The 27,619-nt window shown below is 36.1% G+C and overlaps 1 protein-coding gene across 1 annotated transcript in view; it reads right to left on the bottom strand.

Annotated features, from left to right (window-relative positions):
- Positions 1-11,828: 11,828 nt before the first annotated feature.
- PHF14 (PHD finger protein 14) overlaps positions 11,829-27,619 on the bottom strand; it is a 157,298-nt gene continuing 141,507 nt past the window's right edge. The window contains 1 exon segment of the mRNA XM_030264726.4: positions 11,829-12,009. Coding sequence (XP_030120586.4) covers positions 11,935-12,009 — 75 coding nt within the window. The 3' untranslated portion in view covers positions 11,829-11,934.

Raw genomic sequence — 27,619 nt, 5'->3', positions numbered from 1 at the left:
TTTGGCAAAAAACCTGATGTTCATTTCTCATTACAGCAGTCCTATTATTGTATAGAGTGCCTATGGATAGGCATAGTAAAAATACATAAATTTACAATTTACATATCAAAGAGAGTATGTTCTGCCTTTAACCATTATGCACCTGTTTGCTTACTGTGTACAATTAGCATAAAAAATTGTTGTCAGGCTTGTTTACTTGCTTTGCTATAAATATAAGTTGAATCAACAGGTTAAATTAGGTTTTAGACAAAAAAACAAATGGAAGCAGCAGTTTTTAAATATAGAAGAATTATTCTGTAGCCATTGAACAGCTACTACTATGTAGCATCTTGAAAGGATGATTTGGCAATGCAAATGTGCTTTGCATATCCTCTAAAGAACATACAAACCATTTCCTTCAATTAGAACACTTACATTGATAATCAGCAAGAATTTGTAATGTCTTTTTATGCTAAATGAAAATAACTGTAATTTGATTAGAGTTTCATCATAGTACAACTTCATTTTATGACATAAATGTCTAAACTATTTTTAATGGGAATTTTAATAGGTTGGATAGATTGCAATGAAATATCTACTTTTTCTTATTATTAGAAGTCTACATTACCATCTCTGCAGGAGCAGAACACTAAAACTTTTCCCAAGTTCTATGTCCCCAGAAAGACAATTGTATTAATAAAATAAGAACCTGCCTAGGTAAAGCCTATGAGAAGACATATGACCCACATCCTTCTGCCATGTTTATGTACTTACAAAGACATAGGAAATTAGCTTTTTGCAAAGGACACAGGCATAGAAAATTTAAAGACAAAATGGGACAGCTGGTATAATAATTTGTCATATGAATGGCTTTGTTGTTTGCCATACCAGGTTAACTCACTGGAGTTCTTGGTTTGATCATTCCCCTGGTTTTTCTATCACAGCACCTTTCTTGACATCAGCATGTCCATTGTACTTTACTTCACCACAGATCTCTTTCCCCCCAAATTCACTGCTTCTATTACCTGTGCCCACATAACTTACCTCGCTCTGGCAGAAGGGAAAGAATATACAGCCTCTTCCTCATGAGGTAATCAATAGTGCTTCAATGATAAGCCAGCCAGCAAGGGCTTGTAAATGCATGTCACTTCTGTCTTCAACAGCCTTCAGTATGTGACATTTGCAATGCTTTTAGTTTCAATTGACCTGGCCCAAATGAAAGATGTCAAAAAGCTTCTGATGAATTGGTGCCCCTGAAGTTACTGGAGGATTGCCACCTTGTGCCACAATGCTTTCCTTGCATAAATACTACACCCTTACTCATTATTAACATGTTATATCATCATGGATGAACTATCTAATAAATGATCATCTAAAGGTGAAATATTATTTTTTCGTTATAAATTTACCTTTTTTTGTTTGTTTTGCTTGGTATTAATAATTTGTTTCATCTATGGTGAGAGATAAAATGGAGATGCAAAAATAATTACCTGATGGAAGTAAAACAAGAAAAGAACAAAGGAAGAGAAAGAAAACTTTAACCCTGTTCTCTTGCAACCTGGTCATAAACTCAGAAATATTAATCCCTCCCAAGGTTTATCTTGGAGACTGCCATGTATGTGTATCATCTTGCAAGTTTAAGCTAGTATGGTTTGTGATAAAGTCCAGAGGTCAGTGACTTTTCAAAAATACTGGTGGTCAGTAAAGCAAGACTCAAGCACAAAAGTATTGTAAAAAGTTCTTGAAGTCCTTATCACTGCCAGAGCTTAGTGACATTTAATTGTGTCAGCTTGAGCTCCATAAGCTCCACCTAAGTCTGTATATGTTTGAGTTGAAAATTTAAGGAGAGGGGAAAAAAAGTTCAAAAACATCTAAACCCAAACCCTCAAATCTATTTCCATTATCAGGTATTTCTGAAGGCCTAAAAAAATGAATTACTAAACTCAAATACTCAAATTGCTGGCGCACTCTGAAATGGAGTAATAAAATCTGCTATTAATTTTTAGAAGCAGGAAAGTTGCACTCTAAGTCATATTTTAGAAGCAGCATCTGTCTGAGCCCCAAGAGCTCACCCGGACACGCAGAGCCCAGGGCAGTGCCTGGGTTCTGCTCAAAGCTGAGCACTGTGAAGCTCAGGGTCTTGCACTGGAAAGTGACATCTTCTCTCATGTTCCCAGAGGGAAAACAGATACTCTTGGACTTTTAAATGGAAGTGTTTTATTACCTTCTCTATTTGCACATTCAAGCTGCTAAGTATATAACATGAAGTATTTATAACAGACTCATAGAAAAATTGGGAAAACCAGCTCGGGAGGTCTCTAGTTGAGCTTCCTGCTCAAAGATGGGTCAGCTTGAGATCAGACCAGTTTGTTCAGGGCATTTTCTAATAAGGATGGAGACTGCACAAACTATAAAACTGAAAGAAAAAAATATAGATTTTTTAAATAGATGTGTTTATATAAATAGTACTATATTTAATTGATACCTAGATTTAGAAAAGCAGCTGATCATCTTCAGAAAAGGCTTGAAAATCAGGTGTTAGGGGATACATATGCTAAACAGATTTGTGATGCAAAATTCATTGTAAAAGAGGCAAACAAAAGTGATGTTTGTCTCCTTGTGCCATAGATGAAATACTGCTCCTAAAAATAAAGGAAAAACAATTTCTAAGTGAAATGTAATTCACAAATGTTATAATGACTTGACTTATAATGGCAATTTGCTCCTGCTAAGAAAATACCTCTACTTAAAAAAATCAAGATGTTTAAAATGTACAAGTTCTTGTGGTACAAGTTCAAAGGCACTGATACCAAAACTGTTGCTTAATTGCTGCAACTCTCTAGCTCTTCACTGACACCTTGGACAAACAGCAAATTGACTGTTCCATTTTTAGGGGCCATGATCATGAGGTGCAGTGGTATTTCTAATGGTATGTTGGAAGTTTGTTCCTTCTGATTTGCTCCTGTGAGATTTCAAAATATCAAAGATGCAGTTGTTTTCCTTGTTAAAAGGGTTATTGTCTTCAGTCTTCTCTCATGCCTGAAAGAAGGTGAGTTTTGCCCTACTGCAAAACTCTGCTAATCTCTTATGGTTAACAAGCACTGGACAGCAAGAAGGTAGGAAATAATTTCAGCCTCAGTGTCCTCTCAGAAAACACATGGAACTGTCATCTTTTGCAGTAAGGGAACCTAAATCAAGTGAGCCTGAATGATTTCAGCAATGGCAGCATGCCCAGACAAGGAAATCTTTGCAAAAAGGAGGTTACAGGGCAGAAGCAGTGTGGCTGTTCAAAAAATTCTATTTAAACTGATACCAGAGACCAACAAGAATGAGAGATTTGTGTGTTTTTCCTTCTTAGTGAGACTCTACCTTTACTTGAGCTTCAACCAGTTTTGGGGTCTCATGTTACAGAGACTACTATCCCTGAAGAAAAGTGGAAAGATAACAGATCTGATGTCCACATCAACAAACCATAACTTCCTAATCAGGTGTGGGCAGAAAAGTCTGACCACATTGGGGATGGAATGATGAGATGACTAAATGTGGGTCTAAAGACATAGTTGCCAGTTATTAATGGAAAAACTGATAGTTCAGTTTAAAGGACTACTATTACATCTGCCAAATTCTCTGCTGGTGATGCCAAACTTTCACCATTAAATCAGTCCTGCCCTGGTAGAGGTAATTCACAGCTATTCCTCTGACCACTGCTGGATTCTGGCTGAGGCACTGAGTTACCATACAGGTCAGCAGGCTGCCTTACATCCCATACACTCCCTGGTTCAGAAAAACAAAGTAGCAGTCATGACAATGCCACAGCACTGCACACTGCTCTGGCAGATCCAAGAGGAGTTATGCCCACAACCACCCAGGGAGACGGTCCTGCGGCTGTGAAGAACAAAGCTACTGAAGACCAGTCTAATCCACACCTCAGAAAACACCTACAAGGCAGCAGTACTTGCATATAATTTCAGGTGGTACTGAAGTTACTTAACAGATTTGGTTTGTCTCTGAAAGTTTCTTCATTATGAATAACTGTGCGGGGATGACCTAAAAAAAACCCAAAAATATTATTCTGACTCATTCTTCACATCTGCACGGCTGCAATAAAAGTGTGTGTCACTTACTGTCTGTAGCAACAAGCAAAGCAGTGTTTGCAAGTTCCCTCCTGGAAAATGAGCTGGTCAGAAGAAATTTTGTAACTGCTTGGACCCAAGGCTAGTATTGACTGAGAGGAGGTCTGTCATTTGTGCTCCAGTGTGGCTGTAGTGGTTGACTCTGGCTGGATGTCTGGCACCCACCAAAGCCTCTCTATCACTGCCCTCAGCAGCTGGACAGGGGAGAGAAAATATCCCTGAACAAAGGGTTCATGAGATGAGATAAAGATTGGGAGAGATCACTCACCAAATACCATCATTGGCAAAACATACTAGAATTAGAGATAGTCTATTACTAACAAAATCAGAGCTGGATAATGAGAAGTACAATAAAACATTAAAAACACCTTCCCCCCACCCCTTCCTCCTTCCCAGCTCTACCTCCTACCCCAGCAGCACAAGGAGACAGGGAATGGGGGTTATGGTCAGTTCATCACTTGTGGCTTTCTCCTGATGCTCAGGGAGAGGAGTCATTCCCCTGCTGCACTGTGGGGTCACTCCCATGGAAGATAGCTCTCCATGAACCTCTCCAGTGTGAGTTCATCTCACGAGCAACAGCTCCCTGTGACGTGCTGTGGCATGGGTCACTCTTCCATGGCATGCAGTCCTTCAAGGTCAGGCTGCTCCAGCAGGGGCTCCTCTCTCCACAAGGTCACAGTCTCCTGTCAAATATCCACCTGCCCTGGTGGGAGTCTCCTCCAGGGGCTGCAGGTGGATCTCTGTGTCCCTGTGGACTTCCATGGGCTGCAGGGGCACAGCTGTCTCACCATGGGCTGCACACGGGCTGCAGAGGAATCCCAGCTCTGGTGCCTTGAGCATCTCCTGTCCCTCCTTCTCCACTGATCCTCATGTCAGCATTGTTGCTCTTCTCACATATTCTCACCCTGCTCTTCTCTGGCTGCAATTACAACTGTGAAATTTTTTTTCCCTCCTTCTTAAATCTCTTCTCACAGAGGCTTTACCACCATTTCTCATTGGCCCAGCCTTGACCAGCAGCATATCCATCTTTGGAGTTGCCAGGGATTGGCTCTGTCTTACATGGAGGAAGCTTCTGGCAGTTTCTCACTGAAAGCCACCCCTGTAGCCTCACCACCACCAAAGCTTGGCTATGCAAACCCAATACAATGGCCTAGTAATTAACTCAAGCATTCAGCAATTCAGTCCCGTATTCCTTTCTCTCTTAACAAAGGCCAAAAAAAAAATAAAAATACAGTTGAATATGTAGGGATGTGCTAAAAAAAAGTGATCCAAGCTACATCATTTCTTCAGCCTGGCTTTTCAGGCTGCTGTCTTCTGTAATGCAAACAAAGCTTTGGGGAACAAGAGTCTTTTCTCTGTGCTGCTGTCCCATACTGCTGGCAGCTGCCTCACCCTGCTTCTCTGAAAGGTGACAATTCCCCTGGCTGGTCTAAAAAAGGTTTTATCTACAAGGAAGAAAAGGTACAACAAACAGTTTTGTTTTGATTCTAAATCCTTAAAGTGGAAATCTATGGTGTGATTTTACACACATTTACACAGGCAAGCTACTTAGCAATTCCATAACAGGAGCAATGCAGCTTAAAGGGGGCGTTTAGTGTAATAATCTACACTATGCTTGGATTCAAAAAAGAGTCAAGATACTTTTATGGAACAAATATGGGCTGAAAAAGGCATTTTTCACCTAACCACTTGGCATTAAGTTAGTAACTAAGAATGAATATTGCATTTCTTTTCAGGGACAAAACATTTCATAATACTGCAGGTGATTCAATATTTGAAAGAGTTTGATGTATGAAGATATAAAGTCATTAAAAATTCAACCAATCCCTAAAATACTTTTTAAAAATGGTTATTTCATAATACATCTTTCACAGCAAGATGTTAAAAGAGAAGTTTGGAGTTTGAGTTAAAAATATTCAGATATTCATGACTGAAACAGTGATCCTTAAAATAAATTCTAAGAAATTGCATTTTAACAACTAAAATTAAAACATCCTGAAATCTTTCTTCTGGGTAACTTTATTGCTACACTCTATCTTTTATAAATCCTCCCTCCTTAGCTGCTAATTAGTGTTTCTTATTCCATAAGGGTTTTAAGCTCTTGCAGAATATTGTTTCATCTAGCCTTCCCAACTTCTGATATTCAAGTTGTCTTTGTATTTTATTCTTTCCAAGCCACTGGAATTGGCTGCTTTTAACTCAGTGTTATAGCCCCAGCCTGCAGAATATCTCTTGCCAGAACTCCCACAGGTATCCCTCCCATGCACAGAAACAAAAGCTCTGACACTGATCTGGGGAAAACTTTTCAGATCAAAGTAGTAAGTAATTTGCCACAAGTTATTAGACTTGCAACATTGGTGCTTCTCCTGACTTCTCCATTATGAGAATAAAGATGTTTCTCCCAAACTCTTTCCAATTGTTCAGTCACAGGGCAGAACAAAGATGGTTTCTCTTGGTATGTCTCTCTGCAAATTTCATTTGATGGAAATGGTATGACATCCACTGTAAAACCTGCACGACTTTATGCTGTAAAGTGATATACTTTATTTTTCCAACAGAAACTCACAGAATATGTAGCAGAGCAGTGAAAACCCAATTTTTTTTTTTCAACTGTATTTCCTTCTTTGTGACTTCCAACTGCTGGTGCCTTGCTAGAACATGACAGTCTGCACTGCCTTACCTGAACAAATACAAGAAATGAGGTGCTATCAGCTTGTTCTGACAGACCTCTCTTCTACCATAAGATGGCAGACATAGTACATACATTTTCAGCAATATACTAAAAATTACAATTATTTGGCCAATATGTGTATGATGTTCCCTACTGTCCTTACTGGCATGAACCAGAAAAAAAGTGGTCTCACTGTACCATCATCTGCTACTGCATTCATGGCATGGTATTAGTTCATCACTGCAACTCTTTCAAAATAACATGACTTGGCAAGAAAAATAAAATAATAAAAATTTGATCAGGCATAAAATTACTGTATTTTTGGTTAAAGTGCATAACAGTAGCACAATATAGGTAAGATACAGCTTTTGCTATTCAGCTGCTTTGTATGCTGTAGGTGTAAATGAGACTTAAACCAAGCATCAAAACTGAACCTTTCAGATGTTAATGTGATGATAGCTGTGTTATTATGAGCCTAATGATATCTACTGCACACAAGAATACATAGGTGTCATGCTGGGAAACCAATGATCTAGCTCTCATTCTGACTGCAGGCAAAGAATATCTCATCAAAGCTATAAATTTCATGACTCTGTTCCCAAATTTAAAACCCTTAAGGAAATGGTTTTCATGGTTCAACAGTTTTAAAGGGTTGCTCTTACTTGGCTTTGTAACAAGGAAATTAATAGTTCTTCCAAACAAATCAGAATTATGCCATAGCTGTGTGCATTTTCATGCTGTTGCCTTCAGCATTTCACTTCCTTCCCCAGATAACATCACTGCAGAATCCACACTGAATTCACCATGGGGAAACATTTATTACCTGCTATGATTTCACTCTATAGCCTTAGATAGGTGATAGAAGTTGTTTGCCCATTGTAAAAATTGTCTTCATTAGGTCATGTGAAACAGAGTCAGTTTCCAATCAATCTTCACTTTTTAGAGTAAAACCAGGGTAAAACCTATCCAGCCTAATGTCAGGGAGAGTTAGTTTCTGCAGTGTGATGCAGATCAACCAACCAAGACTGCTTATGGGACTACAATAAGCACAGAAGTGAGATACTTCTCTGTCAGCATGGTTTTCTCCCTTCAAAAATTCCTACTGTGCAAATATTGAAGCTTCTGAGAAGGAATAATCATGTTAAATAGTTTTCTTAATTTACAGGTTTAGAAATGCTTTCTAATGAGCAGAAAATGAATATTGTATTAGGATTAGACACTGTATATAACACTTTGTGCACATAAAGCACAACAATTTGTGCTGTTCAGGAGAAAGATCCTAAATGTGCACCAAATGTTTAGTGTAGCAATACATTTCAATGTAGCATTAAGACAAAACCAAAATACTGTGGATTCTCATTAAGTCATAAGAAGTAACACATACACTGGGATTAAAATACCAAGATATATTTGCTTTTGTCCAGAATCCTTATGACTGCACAACATTTTAGATCCAAGTATTTCAATGTCAGTGAAGCAACGAACAGGAAAGTAACAGCATGTGCTTCAAAAGCATCTTTGATTTTTTAGCTCATGCCAGTCTTTTGGAGCCCTATGTTTAATGTAGAAATACAGCATTCAGTGTAAGAATCCTTGCATGACAACAAAACTAAGGTAATGTTTTAAAGAGATTAATTTAATAACAAACTATTGCATGTATGTCTACAATCCAACAGAGACCACACTCTCATAAATCAGAAATATTACCCTAAGTGAAGAACTTCCACACCTCGTATTTTTGATACTACCATGAGGGAGTGGAAACTTTAGACATTATTTTTTAAGACAAAAATCATAGAGAAATTTGCTCTTGAGGATGAAGCGATTGTAATAGAAAACAGTGTTGGAGTCCAAAAAATTCTCTATAGCCCACTGTTCCACAGGAAGGAAAAGAGCAAACATGGAGGACTGAACAAAAACCTACAGCAATCCAACATTAACTGCACAAAACCAGTGAATTTGCTTTAATATGAGGAAAATGACAGTTTCTCCTCAAGCACAGAAAACATAATTATCCCCTAAGCCACCCTAAAATAGCTATCACTAATGCAATCCAGAAAATTGCAACTCCCAACTGGGGAGCATCATCACTGTCATGCATGAGAGGGATGCAGTGGGAAATAAGTATTCTCCATCTAGACTTTCAGAACAGCATGTAACTCTTAGTATTAAATAACAGAATAGAGGGAAAGAGAAATAAAAAGGACATTATAACTGGCTGCTTGGGCACATGTGCAGAGGGATGTCTGGGTATATTTGCATATAAAGGATATACTGCTCCACAAAAGTGACTGCAATCACTTGAATTAAAGCTGTCTGAAGTTTTGCTCTTCCCATCTCTAAGTTGAGAGCTTTTTCATCTGAACTTTTTCAGATAAGCTTTGAACTGAATTCTGCAGGAGATAGGATGTTTTCAGTATCCAAGCTGACTTGTGTTTGACTGCAGCCTTTAATAGAAGTCACAATATTCTGCATCAGGTTTACACCTTAGTTCTGCTGAAGAGTAACACTCAGAAGCATCATGTCACAGCCATGTAGCAGCACTGCAGCTATCTGCTTTACCCAGTACATTGTATCAAAAAATCCTCTGGACACTGAGGAGAAAAAATGTATAATGAAAATTTATTTCATACTGGTAGTTTGAAAACTCAAGAATACACAAAAAACTCAATTTAGCTGCAAATTTTAACTAGAACAGAATTAAAATAAACACAGCTACCTATTTGATATAGCCTTTATCTGATCCATTTGATCTTTATCAGTTAAACATCTCTCCCCCTTTGTTAAGTGAACATGTCTACAAATAAGTCATTAAAATCAGTTTCCTTCATTTTTCTGTCAGGGATGAAGATAGGATGGCATTTCAATTCAGCCACATTTGTCTCAATCTCCACCACAGTTCATTATGGTAAAAATACTGGTTATTATTTTTCAGTGAAAATGTCTAAATTCCCATGTTTCAATTTTGAAGTAAATAACCAAGAGACAGATTATCAACACTGACTGTAGACTTTTGGTGACGTACTTTGGAGTTAGCAAAAAATATGGCTTATATAATTATACTTTCACAATCAATTTTTTAAGAACTTACAAAAGATATGGAAATACTCCCTTAAAGCTCATCAGAGTAATGCATCAAATGGAAGCAAATGGTATCTTTCAATGTCTGAACTGTTGCTTTCACTCAGGTGTTCGAGAGCAAAGTAATGCTTTTTCATACAAAACCTGAACAGTAAATAACCACCCTTCTCTTCTCCCACACCTGTACAGTGCTGGGCTGTCACAGAGCTTAGACTCACAAACGTGCTACTATGGACTGAAAGGAAGTAAGATTTTATAAAGATTCAAGTATTTTACACAACTGAGGGCCTATCTGTTAATTTCAGGCAGGTTAAGCTCAAACATGAAGTGCATCAAGTTCAGGCTGAAAGGCCAAGGTGTGTCCAGGCCAATTCATCTCAGTCAGTAACTCCCCCTGTCATTACGCCTCCTTTGTGTAACCCCTATGTAAAATTTCATTCTCTTATCTTTTTTTTTTGTAAGTTACTAGTTGTGTCCTTCAAAGTTAGAGGCCTTTCAGCCTGTTCCACTGGACACCCTACCCCTTCTTCAGACCCTGGTGAGAACTAAGATCTTGGGTTAGGCTGAAAAAATGAAAAGCATTCCCTTTGTTTTCACCTACCCTGTGATCCTTCACGTCACTGCACAGAGAACAGTCCCTAAGGTCCTGCATGCTAAAACTCTGCTTCTGTCTTTCCTAAATCTGTCTCTTCCACTGCAGTGGAGAGAAAATCATATTCCCCCTCTCCTCTCTTAAGATGGCTACAGTGCTTGATCTGCACCAAATGGACCAAAGCGGAATTTATTTTATATGTTTGTCTACATGATAGCTGCATTCGTTAAAATTAGATCTAGTGTTATTAAACTCTTGTAGAGTAATTGTGATTAAAATTTGTCCACAAGCTACACACATTTGAACCTTGGAAACCAGGAAAGAATTCACAAAAGATACTGCTTAAACACAGGTATGTTGTTTTTAAAATATCTGAAAATATAATTTACACAGAAATGATAAAATTGGGTGTGATTACTATTTACAATCTGATTTAACACTCAATGAAAATAGTAACAGTGAAAGTATAGCAGAGTGGGAAAAAAAGTGATTTTTTTCAGCTGAAGATAATTTATTTCTCTAGAGCATGATAAACTTCACTGAAGGGACTCCAGTGAGTGTTGTTTGAAACCCAAGAGAGAATCAGTGAGATTTTTTTTATTTTTTTCATTGCAATCTGTGAAACTATCAGGCTATAAATCTGAGTTTCTTGTACATTCCCATTTAGTGAACAGCACAGGCTAAAAAGCAATGATAAATTGGAAAACAAAATTAGGACTATAGAAAGAAAAGTTATTTTAGATATTTATTACTCACTTGAAGGTCTAATGACACAGAAATAAGTTATTTTATTTTGTTAGAATGAAAAGAATGGCATGAGGGAATTAGACCTGGGTAAGATGGCCTAATCAAGACAAAAGCTTGACATTCATTAAAAGACAATGATCACATGAAGATGGAAAAGGTTTACATAAGGAAAAGTATAATGCAGCAAGAAACCGATTAAAAATCACAATACAAATGTAAAAGCAATTACTTCTGAAAATGTACCATACATATAAAAAAATTCTTACCTCTACCTACTTCTCAGAAACATTTACTTTAATCACTGATCAGAGAAAATTTCAGAACTCCTTTAGTAGAACATATTTATCTAACTTTTAAGAATCAAAGCTCTTGCTCAGAAATACCAAAATACGTCTGAGTTATAACTATCCTTTAAGGATAACACTGTTCTGCAAAGTAAAACATAAAATTGCCCTATTTGCTTAGTAAATGCTACATGTGATGAATAACCCATCAGCTTTCCATAACGTGTTCAAAAAGCTTTCAAAATTTTATTGGTAAAGTACTCAGTTCTGATAATTCAGCTTTTAATGTAATCAAGAATATCACCAGGAGCTACTTAATTAATTCCCCAGTGCGCCGTGAATTTAATTTTCAATGACTTTATTGAGAACTTTTTTCTTAATTTTACAATGAGAAACTATAACCACTGTTACACAACTTGCAAATATTTCAAACAAGACAGCAATCTCCTATTTTTTTGATTTTTTCTGTTCCAAATTCAGCTCCTGAGATGGATTTTCTGCTTCAGCTTCATTTTCATCTTCCTGTAAAAGAAAATGAAAACCTGAACATTAATCAATTTATTGAAACAATATACTTTTTCTGCTTATTCAGATGTATGGAATTTGGTACAGTCTTTTGCCATCTTTTGCCTGACTAATGAGCATAAAAATAAGCAAAAAGTCATTTATTCAAGTGATTGATTTTGTTCAAGTGTTGAAATAAAAATGATACAAAATTTAAACAAACCTAATTGCCAACATTTATAGCAGAAAAAAAATTTAATGAGTAAATATTTTACTGACCATTTTACTGGATGGTTACATAAAGAAATTATTAAATCACACACAGATGAGAATATATTCAAACGCCTACAGCAGAAAGTATTACACACCTTTCCTTTGTTCTTGATCAGAGGTTCCCACTGAATAAGTTTTGAATGCAAGAACTTTCATCATTTTACTAAAAATTACTTTTGAAAAGCATCTGCCATTGAAAAATGTTTCATTTTTTTTGTGACCAGATATGTTTACTTCACCATTTGATAAAAGACAATAAATTTAACTTCAGAGACACTTTATGTGCTGCAGCATCGTATTTTTGTCCCATCTAGCATATTTTCTTGACAGGTCTGCCAATTTTCCAATTACTTGTACCACCATATGTTATCTGAAGATCAGTCAGGTCTAAAATAGGAAACATGAGCATGTCAGGCAGCAGCATGCTTACAATATTCTACAGCTTCAGCTCCAAGAGTAAGGCTCATAATTCACTATGGGTTCCTCTGGATCTCACTGAAAAAATGAAGTGACATCATAAGGCCTGTTTCCACAGGAATGGATACTATTTCATGTCCTGTACAAAATCATGACCTCCAAAGTATAAATTATGGAAGAGTGAAAAAACTATTTTATAAGGTAACTTGCAACTCATCACCTCATGAACAGTCCTTATCACAGTTTCAACATATGACCAGTTTTCTAGTCTGCATTTTAATTCAATTTACAGAGAATCTTCCACATTCCAAAACCACAAAAAAGGAATGAAGAGACACTTCAGAATGAAGAAGCATCCTGGCTGCTGTAACAGTACTCATTACAAGCCAACAGCTGAGAGAAAGGAAACACCAGAGACGTTTAAGTGGGACCCAGTAACCCGAGATGTATTTTCCTATTTTAAAAGAACATTTTCATTCTTGTAGGAAAATAACTTTATCCTTTTGCATCCTAGCCCTTTTTTCACCATCAAGGCATGCTTTGTAACAATAACTATAATATTTAGAGGTAGAAAATATATAGGAAGATTAAATGGCTAGCACAAAATAGAATAGCAGTAGAAAATCTCGTTTAAAAATGTGATCTGATAATATATTATGCCCAACTGTAATAAATTGAAAAGCTAATCGTTCTATTAAAGTAGTAGATACTCCAAGCCATCATGCCTCTGAATCTTCCCCCTTCTGGGGACAGCCTAGGCCCTGGGAAATATTTACATGACGGACTGCTAAAAGCTTTTTTTCTTCTCTTTCTGGACCACCATCTCTTCAGTTACCTTTAAAACATGCAGTGCTCCCTGTGGCTCTTTTCATTTAGCTGAGAAAACATATCTGTGCATGTGTGCGAAGCCAAACACTGAAGATCCATTGAAATTAGAAGTGTAGAATATATTAAAGAGAGTGCAATGTATGGTTACATAGAGAGGTCAAACTTCAAATGAAAACACACAGGGCTGAATCAGAAACATCAGAGGAGTAAGGTGTTACCAGGCTTACTGCTTACAGGTGACTAAAGAGTATGGTGGAATTAAAAAAAAAAAAAAACATTCACAGAAACTTTTGCCTGCTATGGAAAATCAGCCTGGTTATTTAATGAAGAACATGTTAATAAACGAACAGCAGATCTGCATGTTTCTGAAGGTCCCTACCTACAGCACTTGTATTCCAGCTGACCTCAGTGCCAACTAATTCACTTTCCTAGCACTCAACTTGACATTATTCTGATGTCCTGACTTGTGCTCCCTCATACAGGAATATAAACCCTACACTATCATTTTTTCCCAGAACTCTTCACATATTGCTTAGGCCTTCCCCTCCTAATAGATGGAGCATGCAAATTTCAGAGACAAAAGGGACATACCTTCAGCGAGGACTACAAGAGGGTTAAGGCACATTAGGCTCAATACTGAATATTGTCTTCCTGACTCTTTTGATGGCAAAAAAGTTTTAATCCAATGAATGAGGGTTTTTTAGAAAATCTTCTGGCTTTGTGTAAATTTGAAATGCTTAATTCTGTGCTCAAAAGGTCATGCTTGCAATCTGGCAGAATTCTGAAGTTACAGCAGCAGCTGCAGTGATCAGTGTATTCTGAGATGCAGAAGTGATGGCTGCTGGTGATGGCAGCTCTAGGATTTGCTTGGGTTGAATATTCCAGATGGAAGCATCAACTTTGGGATATTTTGCCGAACTAAAACTTTTCCTTTGTTGATTTCCTGTTGCTTCAACCAAGTAAACCATATTCAAACAGGTAAAATCTACCAGCAGAACATAAATTTGATTTATGTGGGCAGATCTAATGCACAAGTCATCCAGATGCCTGGCTGATTTTTTTTAAATGGTTTTTTTTTTTTTCATTTTTATGCCTGAAAACTGTCTGACTAGCATTGCACTGAACCATGCTCTCCATAAAACATCTTAATTTTGTAAAAGGATTTTCATTCCATCTTGTTTTCCAAGAACAGAAAACACACATCATTTGAAAACAGAAGTTTGGTATCTCTGAACACAGGTGTCTGCTGTGCAAAGCTCAGAGTAATGGTGTTTGATTTTTCTCACAAGGGGAGAAAACTTTTTCTTTGTTAGATGTGCCTTGAGCCAGATCAGTTCCCAGGCCTATGCACTGCCACATGAACAACAGTGCCAGCACAAAGAAGATGGAAGAAAGGATTTTTGGGGACCACTGGAAAGTATGAACCACCAGTTTTGGCACTCATGCGGCTTTCTGCCAGAAAAGAAGTGACAGCAGAGGCCTCAGAATGGCAATGTCAGAATAATTTGGGACATGAACATCTACAAATTATAAGAAGTGTTCTATTACTGCCAGTATGCTTGGGGAAGATCTGAACTGGCAATTTAGATCATATATTAACTGTACTACAAGATGTGAAAACTCACTATTTCAGTTTGCTGACAATGCAAGATTTCTACAAAATGTTTTATTTTTTTTTTTAGTAGCTCAAGAGGCAGCCTGATGATTTCACACAGAATACTGAAATGGATGAAGTTTCTAATGCCATTAATAATGTTTGAATTTTCATCTACATAGCCTGTATAGCCTAATTATCAAGAATTTATGCAAAACAGAGTGCAGATTAAATATATTTAATATATTTGTTTTAGTAATTATCACCTATCCTTGTCATTATAATGCTTTTAATTCTGATGAATAGCAAAGGAAAATCTTTTATTTTCATGTTATCTGTTAAAAACCAGTCCATGATGGCAGTGTGCAAAGTTTCTATTACCAGCAGCTACACAGCAGACAAGATACTGAATTCTGATTTCTGCCCACAGAAATTCAGTTTACATTATTTTCATTAATACCTCACATCTCTTTTTGATATTATTATTTATTTTTCTTCCAGCCACCTATAACTCTAGTATCTAGTGCTTTCTGCTCTAAAAATCCTAAAATCTAAGTAGTTTTTCCTAGCAGATGTCACAAGTAAAACTTTTAAAGTAGTTCTTGCCACCGGATGCCAAAAATCAATTTACCTCAGTATCTTTTGTGACTAGACAACCACAGACTCAAATATCATATAACAAATACACTCACCAGAAAGATGCCTCTGCTGAGATCTGGTGACTTGTAATAGCCAAGGGAGGTGAATCCCTCAAGACTGTACCACTACTCCTACTGAGAAAGTGCACTCAACATTCCAAAGATTATTTTAATATTGAAATAAATGAAGCTTAGTAGTCTGGAATTGCTGTTATTACAGATTTACAAAACCAACAGGGATAAGGAAAAGTACAAAGAGCTTTACAAAGTGCTGCTAAACCCAACACTCTGAACTGAAATGCCAGCTCAGGAGCTCTTCAATCCTGCATCCTGATGGAGAGACGGACCTTCCACATCAGTTTTCCTACATCCTTTGCCCTGGCATCCCACCTTTTCTCCGATGAAAACAAGGTACTGGATTAAAGGGTCCTTTGGGTGCACTGCAGGTGTTTTCAAATGTCCTATGGACATCTCTTCTTTCACACTGCTTGGTCTATACTTGGTAGCTGAGCATTTAAGAGTCACAGTGATAGAACAGGGCCAGGAATTTAGAAATGAGACCCTAAAATCTGACACATAGTTGTTCGATTTATTGAAGTATTAAGCACTCAATAGGTTTGCTGAAGCTAACGAGAACACTTAGATATTTAGATATCTTTAGGTGACAAAAACTAAAGGTAAGAGTCTGACTTTTAAATTCTATTTCTAAAGTTTTGAGCTGACAGTTCAGAAAGACTGTGATACAATTTCATCTCATTTGAAAGCATGTTTAAAGTCAACCACACTATTCACTGACCAAGGAATAATGGGTCTAACACAGAAAGTTAATTTTGTAGTAATTATTCCAGAATATTCCCCTGTAGACAAATTCTGGAATGAAAAAAAAAAAAAAAAAAAGCCTAGAAATAGGGATTTGAGTATCCCTTTCTCTTTTTACCCCTTCCAACGAATTTTCTTCAAAATGTCTGAGAATTTATTTTTCCTCCATTAGTTAACAAAACAAAATCTGGAAAATGACAGTGAATTAGACAATTCTTAACTCTACAGGAAATCTGACACTTCTGCAAACAGCACAGATCACACATTAATTAACTGCTAGGACATGCATCAATTCCCAGTTCTGTTCACTGCACCACACCTGCAATATCTGGAATTGCATTACAATGTTGCATAATTTGCCAACTGCAATTGATATTCTAAACTTATTAAACAGCTATATATTACAGGATTATGTAAAGAATCATCTGAATAATAAGAAAGTATGGAAAACACAAAATGCCCTGCTGTAAGGAGGAATGATTAAAGGGTTATCTCTGCTAGCACATAATCTAGAAATAGCATCTCAAAAGCACTCAGGACCAAATTCTGATACCAGTACTTTCTAGAGTATCTTAACCCAAAAGATCTGTAATATGACTAACAGTAAATTATTACAGATTCCCAGCTGGCATTTCATTTCTTGCCTCACAAAATCTAGCTAGGAAAACACCAGTTGGAAGTAGGTAAAAATACTTTTAATACTCTTTAAAAATACATCAGGAAAAAAAGAAGTTTATTATATATTAGAGCTTTTGTTTGTGTATGTGAAAGTCTAGCTTCCAAAGTCACAGGCCAAATTTGGAACAAAATGAGTGTCGGAAAAATTGGGAGCTAAGATAGTCTCTCTGTTAAATCACCAAAAAGAAAGCATCCAGCATAAAATTCAAAAGCTATTTTAATTCAAAAGCCTGTATTACCTTCTTCAATAGTATTACTGACAGCCCTTGTAATGAACAGTGGTGCAAAAACAAAGTACAAATGGAACAGTTCTTTACCAATGGATATGAGAAGCAAATACAAATTTCTTGTGATAGATGACAGTTTTCTGTAACCACAGCTCTGCAGTGATAAGGCAGATGTTTGTTTCCCAAGAAAAGGGGACCCTCGCTACATGGATCATTTTCATAGTGACAGCCTTGACAAGTTTGACATTTGCTTCATGAAGAATTCTAAAGCAGCCATCAAGAAAATGCCCCCTTTGGGACCACTGGATATCTGACAGTTGTACCTTTTAATGCGCATTGCCATTAATTCTTACTGTCAAAGCCCACCAAAGTCCTACAGCACAATCTCTGCTGATCTGGTACACTATAAAATGGAGGCTATGAAGGGATTAACCATTACAATGTAAGCAAACAGGAGATCAATTAACTGGAAGCAGCTCTCCACCCCACTCTGTTCAGTGAAAAGAGCAATGCTGCAGTTTCCTTACCAAGCAGTACGGACTGCTGAGCTCTAGGTGGCAATGCAAGACCAGCAGAACTGCTTTTACACTAAAGCTCCTCTTTAAGAAGCTACAAGCAGCTGCATGTTTATCACAAACTCCTTCCTTTAACTCACACTGCTACAAGAACTTTAAAGTCTTTTTGAAATGTTTGTCAGTGTTCTGTATTTTCTATTTCCTTGTTGCTAATTCTGATTATACAGATAAATGTACCATCGCAAGAGCCCTTACAGTCAAATTTCATTTAACGCTTAGTACAGAAGTGGAATTTCATGCCAGATTTCAAATCTTCCATCTGTTCCTCTCCTTTTTAGGAGGCAACCATTCCACTGAGTGGTCCCTTTGGCTGACTGCCACTACAGTTGGGATCCTCTTCAGGGCAGGTGGTGCTTGAAACCCAACCATTGTTTTACAAGTTCAGCTGGCTCTCCTTGAAGAAAGTAGAGGAAAATGTATCTATCCTCTTTAAGAATTTGAGTCTCTGAAGGTTCAGGTTTATGAACACTCGACTGCACCTATAAATGCTTAGATATAACAAACCTGCAACATCAAATAAGAAAGAGATGAAAAGCAGCTTTAACAGGACTGTACCATGCCCATATGGGACGAGTGGTCTTAATTTCCACTCCAGTGTGAGAAGGCATCTCCATTTTCAAATCTGACACCATCATGAATAAGATAATTTCTAAGGCAGATTTGTCCTTCAATTACAATAATTACATCTGTGCATATATAAACGCATACATGGACAACAAAATAGCACTTTCTACTTATGCAGAAACATAATAACTATTTTTATGGATTGCAAATTTAAAACAGAAAGTTCTACTTTCTATATACTGCTACATATATACTATATATGTATATAGTAGTAGTATAATATATATTATATATACTATAGTATATAGTATTATATTCTGCAATACTACTACAGAATAATATTTCCTAGCCTAGAAATGCATATTATAATAAAATATAATTTTAAATATTTATGGTTATACTATCACCATATTTACTAAATACATTTACTAAATTATAATAAACAAACGTTATTCATGTTTGTATTCCTTATGCTAGGAAATAAAATGGCTTCTTCTTACAATAGTTACATGACAACAAAAGATGTTCCAGCCAACAGTAAGGAATTAATAGCTGTATTCCTTAGTATTATTTAATGAAAAAAAAAAACAACAACAAAAAAAACCCCCACACAAAACAACAAAAAAACCCCAAAACAACTAAGAAGCACAAGTTTAATTTTTAAGAGCTCAGTTGTTAGGCTATATATGTATCTGGGTAGGTACTAAATGACAGCTGAAGATTTATTCATGCTTTAACTGCTTTATCAAATAAGTTTGTGAAATAATCAAATAAGTTTGTGAAATATAATCTGCATATAATCTATACATGTATCTATAGCCCTTTATCAAGAGGTCTGAACATTCTTTGCTTCAAAAATCACTAACAACATTGAATGGAAAAGTATTAATGTACTTTAATATAAAAACTGACTTATACAAAAATGCTTCTGGAAGCTACTGTCAAGACAGGTTGTACAAAGTTGAAGGCAGCTGAAAGACATCACTGTACACATCGCTGAAGAACAGCGTTTATGACAGAAGAGACAGCACTACCATATGAAAGGAATACATTTATCTCAATAACAGAGAAAATACAGACCCTAATGAAAATGTTTTAGGAAAAATGAGTGCATTGTACGCTTCTGACCAAAATTAATTAGAGTTTTAATGTTTTACATTGCCACCATAATTCTTTAAATGGTGCATTTATTTCATAGTAATAAACATTCGGTTCATTAAGTAAAGTTCAAAATCTGTGTTACTCGCTACATTTAACAACCTTTGGCCCTCTTCTTCTGTATTTCTTGATTCAGGTTTCCAAAGCATTGAATAAGCAATTGAGGAACACAATTAAATTTCATGACTCTGCATATTTAGGATTCTTATTTCATCGAAGACAAAGGGCAATTAATCTACCATTCTATACTGAATTTCAACTTAAGTGAGCCATGATAGATACTGGAATGAACTTACAGGAAATGCTTAATTAAATTACTGTAAAAAACATAACTAAAGCTTTTTCCTTCTTTATGACAAAAGAAAATGCACGTTTAATTGGAAAAACCTACTGCAGTATTATAAATTTAATAACTTGGGAATTCATGAAAATATTGCCATAACGTGACAGATAAGAATTTAGAAAGCTTTTTTCTTATTATTTCATTGGAACATTTCACCTGAGTACAGCCATGAAATTCTGTTCAGGTTCAAAGCATAAAAGCTAGAACTTTCAATGGAGTTAATATGATGACAGTGCCTTCATTTTTTCATTTATTTTTCAAAATGTGATATAAGTAAATTTTGTAGAAATGACTTTATATTTGCTGTAATACTGAACACTATTTAGTCTCAATCCATGAAGTTGTCAACAAAACAGACAGAAATTAATGAAGCTGTAGAAGTAGATGAAGGCTAAACTGTGAGAACAAACAGAATCTGTGCTACTTCTGAAGCAATTAAAAACAAAAAAGACTTTTGCTTTAAAAAAAGCCCCAAAAATCCTAAAAGTTCCTTTCAGCAGGTCCACCAAACTGATATTGAATTACTGATATTGAAATTCAGAATCCAACAACTATAACTGAACAAATGTTTCAGTTATTTCAACAACTTCAATTAAATAAAAATTTCCAAAAGAGCATTTTAGGACCAGATCTGTAGCATTGTATTAGCAGTCCCTTCCATTTCTCATGGAAGATCTACTCTTTTCCTACTGTCCTCTTTCATTGAATCTGAATTAACATAAGCATTGCAGACCTACCCAAAAGTCAAAATCATTGCTTTCCAAGATGTACAAACATATTTTTAATTTCACTGCATAGAATCATAAAATTATTCCCTTCATCCATTTGGCCATGGACTTGAAACCTAACAAGACAAGAAATCTATGGCTTTAAAGGTTGGACTTCAGCTGGCTTGATGGCAAAGGAAGTGTTTGTTTTTATATTTTGACTTTATTGCTCTATTTGAAGGATCCTGTTCTGAGCCTGTAATCATGCCTGAACAGTTTAGATCAGTTACCTTAGAAGCATCAAGGCTGTACTGTTAATAAACACATAGTCAATTGGGAAACAAAGTTGTAACATTTAATATACCAAGGTTTTAACAGTTTCAGGCTGATCAGTTTCTAAATAAAAAAAAAAAAGAATGTATCAGATTTAACAGTAGATCTCCTCAAACTCAAATCCTCTTTGCATTTCCAAGTGAGGATTGAAAGCCAAATGTTATTTAATTCAGTGGAATGTTTTGGTAATTTGTCATGACAGTGATGTTGTTTCACTGTAACTTTTTGAAGTCAGATTCAAATGAAATTCTTTCAACTACAAATAATGTTATGTCCAACCATTTAATGCTTCAAATATCATCAAAAGGAACTTTACAAAAAAGTGCCCTGTAAAAGCAGCATCTGCCTTCAAACATACTCTGAAATCCTTCCAAAACCTTATAATATAAGGTTATAACTTAGTACCTAACAATATTTATACACTTCATGGAAAAAAAAACTAGTTGCCTTTCAGAAAATCAGAATCAAATTAACTGACAGACCTCATCGTGGTGCTGGTAGTCACTGCATATAGGGCTTTTTATATGTTCATTGGGCATTGCTTTCTGATAAATTTGTAAGTCACTGTTTCACTAAACCACATCAAAGTCATCTTTTGGTTTGTCAACAGCTTGCTTCCTATCTCTGACTACCCTCCAACAAATCACACATAACACTCTTAGAAGAGTGGGAGAAAAAATACTTTGATGTGATTCAATTACTGAAAAGCTATATTCCAAAAGATTCCCAAAGCTAGGGAAATTTGGCTATAACTAATTAGTGTTTTGCATATTTATGAGAGAAGAGCTCATTACAGAGCTTACATTATAAATTGTTGTTTATGTACTTTTTCCTTGACAGTCTGAAGTCACTTAATATCTATCATGCATTGAAACTCCTTCTGAAGCTCACTAAACTCTATGCCTCAGAAGGCTTTTTGTCTCCCGTTCCATTACATCACAGTGTTTCCAAGACACAATATCCTTCACCATAGTATTCTTTACCATTAAGGGGCACAACTGGCAATCACACAGGCATTGGTACATTTAACCCATCTGATTACTGAGCTGAACACTACCACTGACTGGGGCTACATATGAGCTACGCTGTAGAACAACGCTTCTCTGGAATGGGTACCTAGTTTAAACAGCCCCTGAATCAAGCAGGGCATTTAAGAGGCAGCTGAGCTATTTTCAGATGTCTGTGTTTTCCTGACATCCCACTCAACTGTCTCTACAGAGTTTTCTGTCTGTCATCTTATGGAGGGTCAGCTACAGCCCCATGGTGATATTTGGTACTTGCTGCTCTCTTCTCTTGCTCAACAGCTGCTCCTGTACCTGTCAGTGGTACCTAACAACATCAAGCAAAGGCAAATGCAAAATCTGCATTCATTTTACTTAGTTGAAATCTACTTGGTTTCCTTTATTGGCTTTTCTCTTTCTGCATATACAGGAACTCCAGGAATTTGATTAGCATTATTCTAAGAATTACCAGCCAGTAGCTATTTCCTTATTTTCGGTTTACTGATGATTTAAGATAAACTTACCATGTCTCCTTTACTCACAAAACTGAACAGGTAGTATATAAAAAGGTTATGTAGAAAAAACAGGCTCATGTTCTTCTTTGGCAAATACCACTTAATATTTGTGACAACCCATTTTGCTGCTTCCTCTCCTGTACATGTAACTTAGATGATCAACAAATCAAGAAACCTATAGCACTGCTATTTAAATAATTTAATTTAGAAAAAAAGATAACTTTACTACTCATTCTGCCAATGTAACTTTTCAATATGATTATTGAAATATCAGGGAAGCCGAGTAGGTCATGTTAATGGCCATGTACATTAATCACATTTTGGTTCCAAGTATGGCTAATACATGAAGAATGGTTAAAAGTGGCTAGCATCAAAATGTATATAAAACTATTTCAAACAGAAATATTTTATATTTTTTATAAAACAAATAAACCGATTGTACAGAACAGACAAAAAAAATATCAGTTATTGCAGATATTTTATCAAAACAATACTGAGGCTTGAGTCAGTCTCTAGAGGTGTCTTTCTGAGTTGAGGTCAAGGGGAAAACTCCCTGTGTAAGAAAAGCTCAGGAAAATCCCTGGATTTCTGGAAAGTATCAGTGAAGAAAAAGAAGAAGAGATGGAGAAGGCATTCTAATCTGAAGGAGGATCACTAACAGAAATCAGCATAAGGCTAAAGCATGTGCCAATAGTAAATGGTCTGAGACTCAGATGAGGAATTTCTCAGCTGAAATCTCTGACATTTGTACCCCTACTATAATACTTGCTTGGCCTGGAGGGTGTGGAAATTGAACTCACTACTAGAATGTTAAATAACTTATCCGTAAAATGTGAATAATAATACTTTCAATGTCAGGATGGAGCTCTATGCATGAAAAGATTTATATAAGTGCTAAGTGCTGTCATTGCTATTACATTCAGTGAGTACAGAAGACTTTAAAAGCATTAACTTTTCTAGCAGAGAACATCACCCGTCTTTTCTGAAGCCAGAAAAAAAGACATAAAATGAGTGTAGTTATTACAAGAAATTGTCTGGTTCTAAGTTCCTTTGCTTATTGTTTTGTTTCTAAAAAGTAAACAACCATCAACAGCAGGAATTTTATGATATATGCCATTTTATAATATGCAGCAACCTATAAATATAGGAAAAACAGTTTTACTTCATAGAAACTTGTTTTTTGTCAGGAAATTATTTAATTGGAAAGATGCTTTGAGAGCAATCAAAAAGCAATACATAAAAAAGGTGTCTGATATGGTGCAATGAATAGAGAATGGAGTCAATTTTTAAAATATAATGTAATAAGGAAGTAACTACATCAGCCAGTAGGATCAAATGAATTTGATGTCTCTATTTGTCCTTCTCAGAAGGACAGCACCTGCTTTCCAAGGAATAACATATCTAATGGAATTTAAGGGGTGGTCTATCATCTCTCTGTGAAAACTATTCATCTGAAGTTAGGTAAGTTTTTTTACATGAATGTACTTTCATTTTTAGGCCACCTTGTATCATTTAAAGATAATTGTTAAGATTCTGATCAAGAACCACATCCTTAGGTGTAGAAACTTTTGGATATTTATCTTCTGATTTTTGGTTTTTAAAAAGTATCATGTATCATTAATGTCCTGTCTTGCACCTAGAATTCAAACTTTACTCAATGGACAGTGGAAGTTTCACACATAACATTCCCTTCATCCAAGAACAGCAATCATCCATATGACCTAGCAACATCACATTTTCATACATGGTGAGCATTGTCTCTACATATAATCCATTTTTTCTCTTGAAAATCTTTATTTCATTGAGAAAAATAAAAGGCAGAATTTTCTCTCGTATATTTAAAACTTTAATTACAGAAGGATCGCTACTGATACTGCCCAACACATTAAAGTACTTTCTCTGAACAGAACTGTCACTAATACAGTATTTAAATTTACAAAGTGATTTCCACATGAATGGGATTGTTCCAGGCCAAAAACATTTTTAATACCATGAGCAAACAAGAGATGAATGCACAAAATGAACTGTTTAACAGAGGTTTATGTACCCCCTTGTGCATTGTACTTGGAAATGAAGTCCTTAAACTCAGAGGCAGAGGATTCTCCGTGGATTAGAAGAGAGACATGCAGTCCTTTCAGCAGCATCCTTTTATATAAAATTTGGCACTAACACCCTGTTTGCTTCAGCAAATGACTTCATGCTTTGTCCTTTTAATCCAATTTCCACCATAATATAGACTGAAGTGTTGTGAAAATACTAGAAGAGGATGCCTGGAAATTTATTGCATTAGAAATCTAACCCAGGTGGTAATCGAATGCCACACAGCACATTTCTCATTAACTGAGACATCTGACCCACAGATGGCTTTATACAAACCAGCATTCTGCACTAGCTATGACTGGAAATAATTCTCACACATCAAGACATGACTCAACAAGGCAGGTAAGAGGCTAAGTCTGACAAGAAAAGGAACAGTCACTCTACGGAAAGCTACTATAATTGATTGTAACACTCATCCCAAGTTGAATAGCTCAGATTTGTAGGTTATTACAGCATTAGGTACTTTGCTGGAGCAGCCCATGAGAGTATAAGCCCCCCTATTCAGCAAGAGCTTTGTCATTAGGTACTGTCTCTTCTCAGGTGAAAGCACCACTTGTACCTTAAACAGCCACTCCACAATAGGCAGGAGACCATTCAGAAAAACCTTATTCATAGTTTACCATCACAGAAAACAGTAATTTCCTAGACAATGAATATTGCTACTTTTGTATTTTATTTCTTGAAGTGATTCTTTCCTGAAAAGGGCAGATGCTTGCAGATGTCAGCAGCTTGTCATGTATGTGTCCTGGCCAGAAAACCAGCATTCCCATGTTCTCCTTGTAGAAAGCCTGGGTCCATTCATGTTACAAAGGAAGCACAAGGCTGCTGCTCATTACTTGTCAATATGATATGAGGGATTTAAATTAAAAAATAGAAACCAAACAGTCTTTAGGAAACTTGAACATGGTGGAAGAATGCCACTAAGATATTCCCATCACAACAGTGCCACATACCTTTTTATTGTAGCCTTTTTTATCATAGTTTTATCAAACAAGTATCTATTCATAGAGATGTTTGTCTTTAACATGTTTTGGGCAGAAGAAGGAAAAAGAAAATGGTGTATACTCATATTAAAAATTTCTATAATTTGTGAAGCAAACATTTTCTTAATGTAGTTTCTTTCGAATTTGTCAGTACTACACTCTTCTTCACATAAAGGTAAATTTGTTCCTTAATAATTTCTGTAATTTTCCACAAAATATAAGGGCTTGTCTATAAAGCACATTTCAAAGTTAGGCTGTTAGAAGGAAAACAATGTGCAGGAAAGAGGAAGAATACCCAAAAACCCCAGAAAATACATTCTTTGGGAATATTCTTTCCAATGTGATTTGAACTGCATTTTTCCTGCACTGGGTCTCAGTAATAAGCAAACCTTATTGCTTAATGAAAAGGATTTGTATCCCTGGCCTATGTAAAAATACAGGCTGTATCTGTGAGTCTCTTTTTCCTGTAGTTTCTCTGAGTAACTGAGGTGACAGCTAAGATTTTTATTGTGTCTGAATAGCTCATTAAATGCAACACAGCCCTTCCCTACTCCTTGGGTAAAGTCCCAAACATATTTTTTCATTTTCAAGGTCTTATACACTAATAGAGAAAAAAAGGGAATTTTCTCCATGCCCAATTGGTTGTTTTGAGCGGATAACTAGACAAAAGCTGATGAAAATAACGTCTCAATGTTGCTCCCCTTTCCACCCACAAACTGCTTTCTTAATATGTGTAGAACTTCATACTTAGGTTACTTTCAACACCTTCAGGTTTGTTTCCTTTTAGACTTCACAGCCTACTTCACAGAACTATCATCTTTTAACCAGGAAAGTTCCTGGAGATGCTTAGCATGACACTCAAAATCATAGTATAATTTCCTTTAGATACAAGCTCTTCTTTCTTTCTTTGTTGCTGTTCTTCATCTACTTCATTGAAAGAACATCTTCTCTTGGTAAAAGAATAAGGTATTCATAGCAGCTTTCCACTTATAGGTATGTTCAAGGTAGGGGACTGAGTAATTTTCCCTAGAAAGGAAATTTCTGGCAGTTTTTTTGCTTTTTTAAGATTCAGATTCATAATTTTTTCTCTAATCTTACATTTAAGAATACTAACGTGAAGAAACTGAAACAGGCACCAGTCTCCCTGTCTCTCTCAAAAGAACTAAGAAGTATCCAACCAGACAACCACCACCCATGTGGACACAGTGACATATTTTTGCTATCACTTTCAGAAGCCAGATATCAAAATATTTTAGAACTCCCATTATATTAATGTTTCATCACTCAGAAAAATTTCTTAGGTTGCATAGGAATGAGGCCTATAGTCATGATATGTATCATGAGATATGTAGCAAAGGGATTTCCATGAGATGTGCCACACCCAGCCCCTCTGATCACTAAGGACTAGCTGGAAAGTAAGGGTGTTTATTTTCTGCCAAATTTCTATACTCTTAATGCAACAGATTCTAACAGTGATAACAGCAGCTTTTGTCTCAAGTGTTAAAGAGATTTCCTTAGGAGTGCAGCAGGTTGTGATCATATTTGTATCAACTGAGATAATTTTCCTAGCTAACTTCTATACATAAAATCATCTTGCTTTCACAGATGCATGTGCCCCACTAATCCAAAAAATATTAAATGCATAATTGAATTTCATTTGAAATTTCATTCCTTAGGGCATATGATTTCATAACCCATGGAAGGAAAGGATGAGAAGAGTCAATTAATAACAAAATGCCCGTCCAAACAAATGAAAGGCCAGACCTCCTCAAAAGCTTGCCTTGTGCTTTCTACATTAATGTAGAAATAAAAATATAAAAAATAAAGCCCTTCAAAATCAAGCAGTAGCAGTTAACAATTTTTTTTACTCTCTGA

Source organism: Taeniopygia guttata, chromosome 2, assembly GCF_048771995.1.
Source record: "Taeniopygia guttata chromosome 2, bTaeGut7.mat, whole genome shotgun sequence".
Classification (NCBI taxonomy): domain Eukaryota; kingdom Metazoa; phylum Chordata; class Aves; order Passeriformes; family Estrildidae; genus Taeniopygia; species Taeniopygia guttata.
The sequence above is the reverse complement of the archived record's forward strand: the minus strand, read 5'-3'. Positions and strand labels throughout refer to the sequence as shown.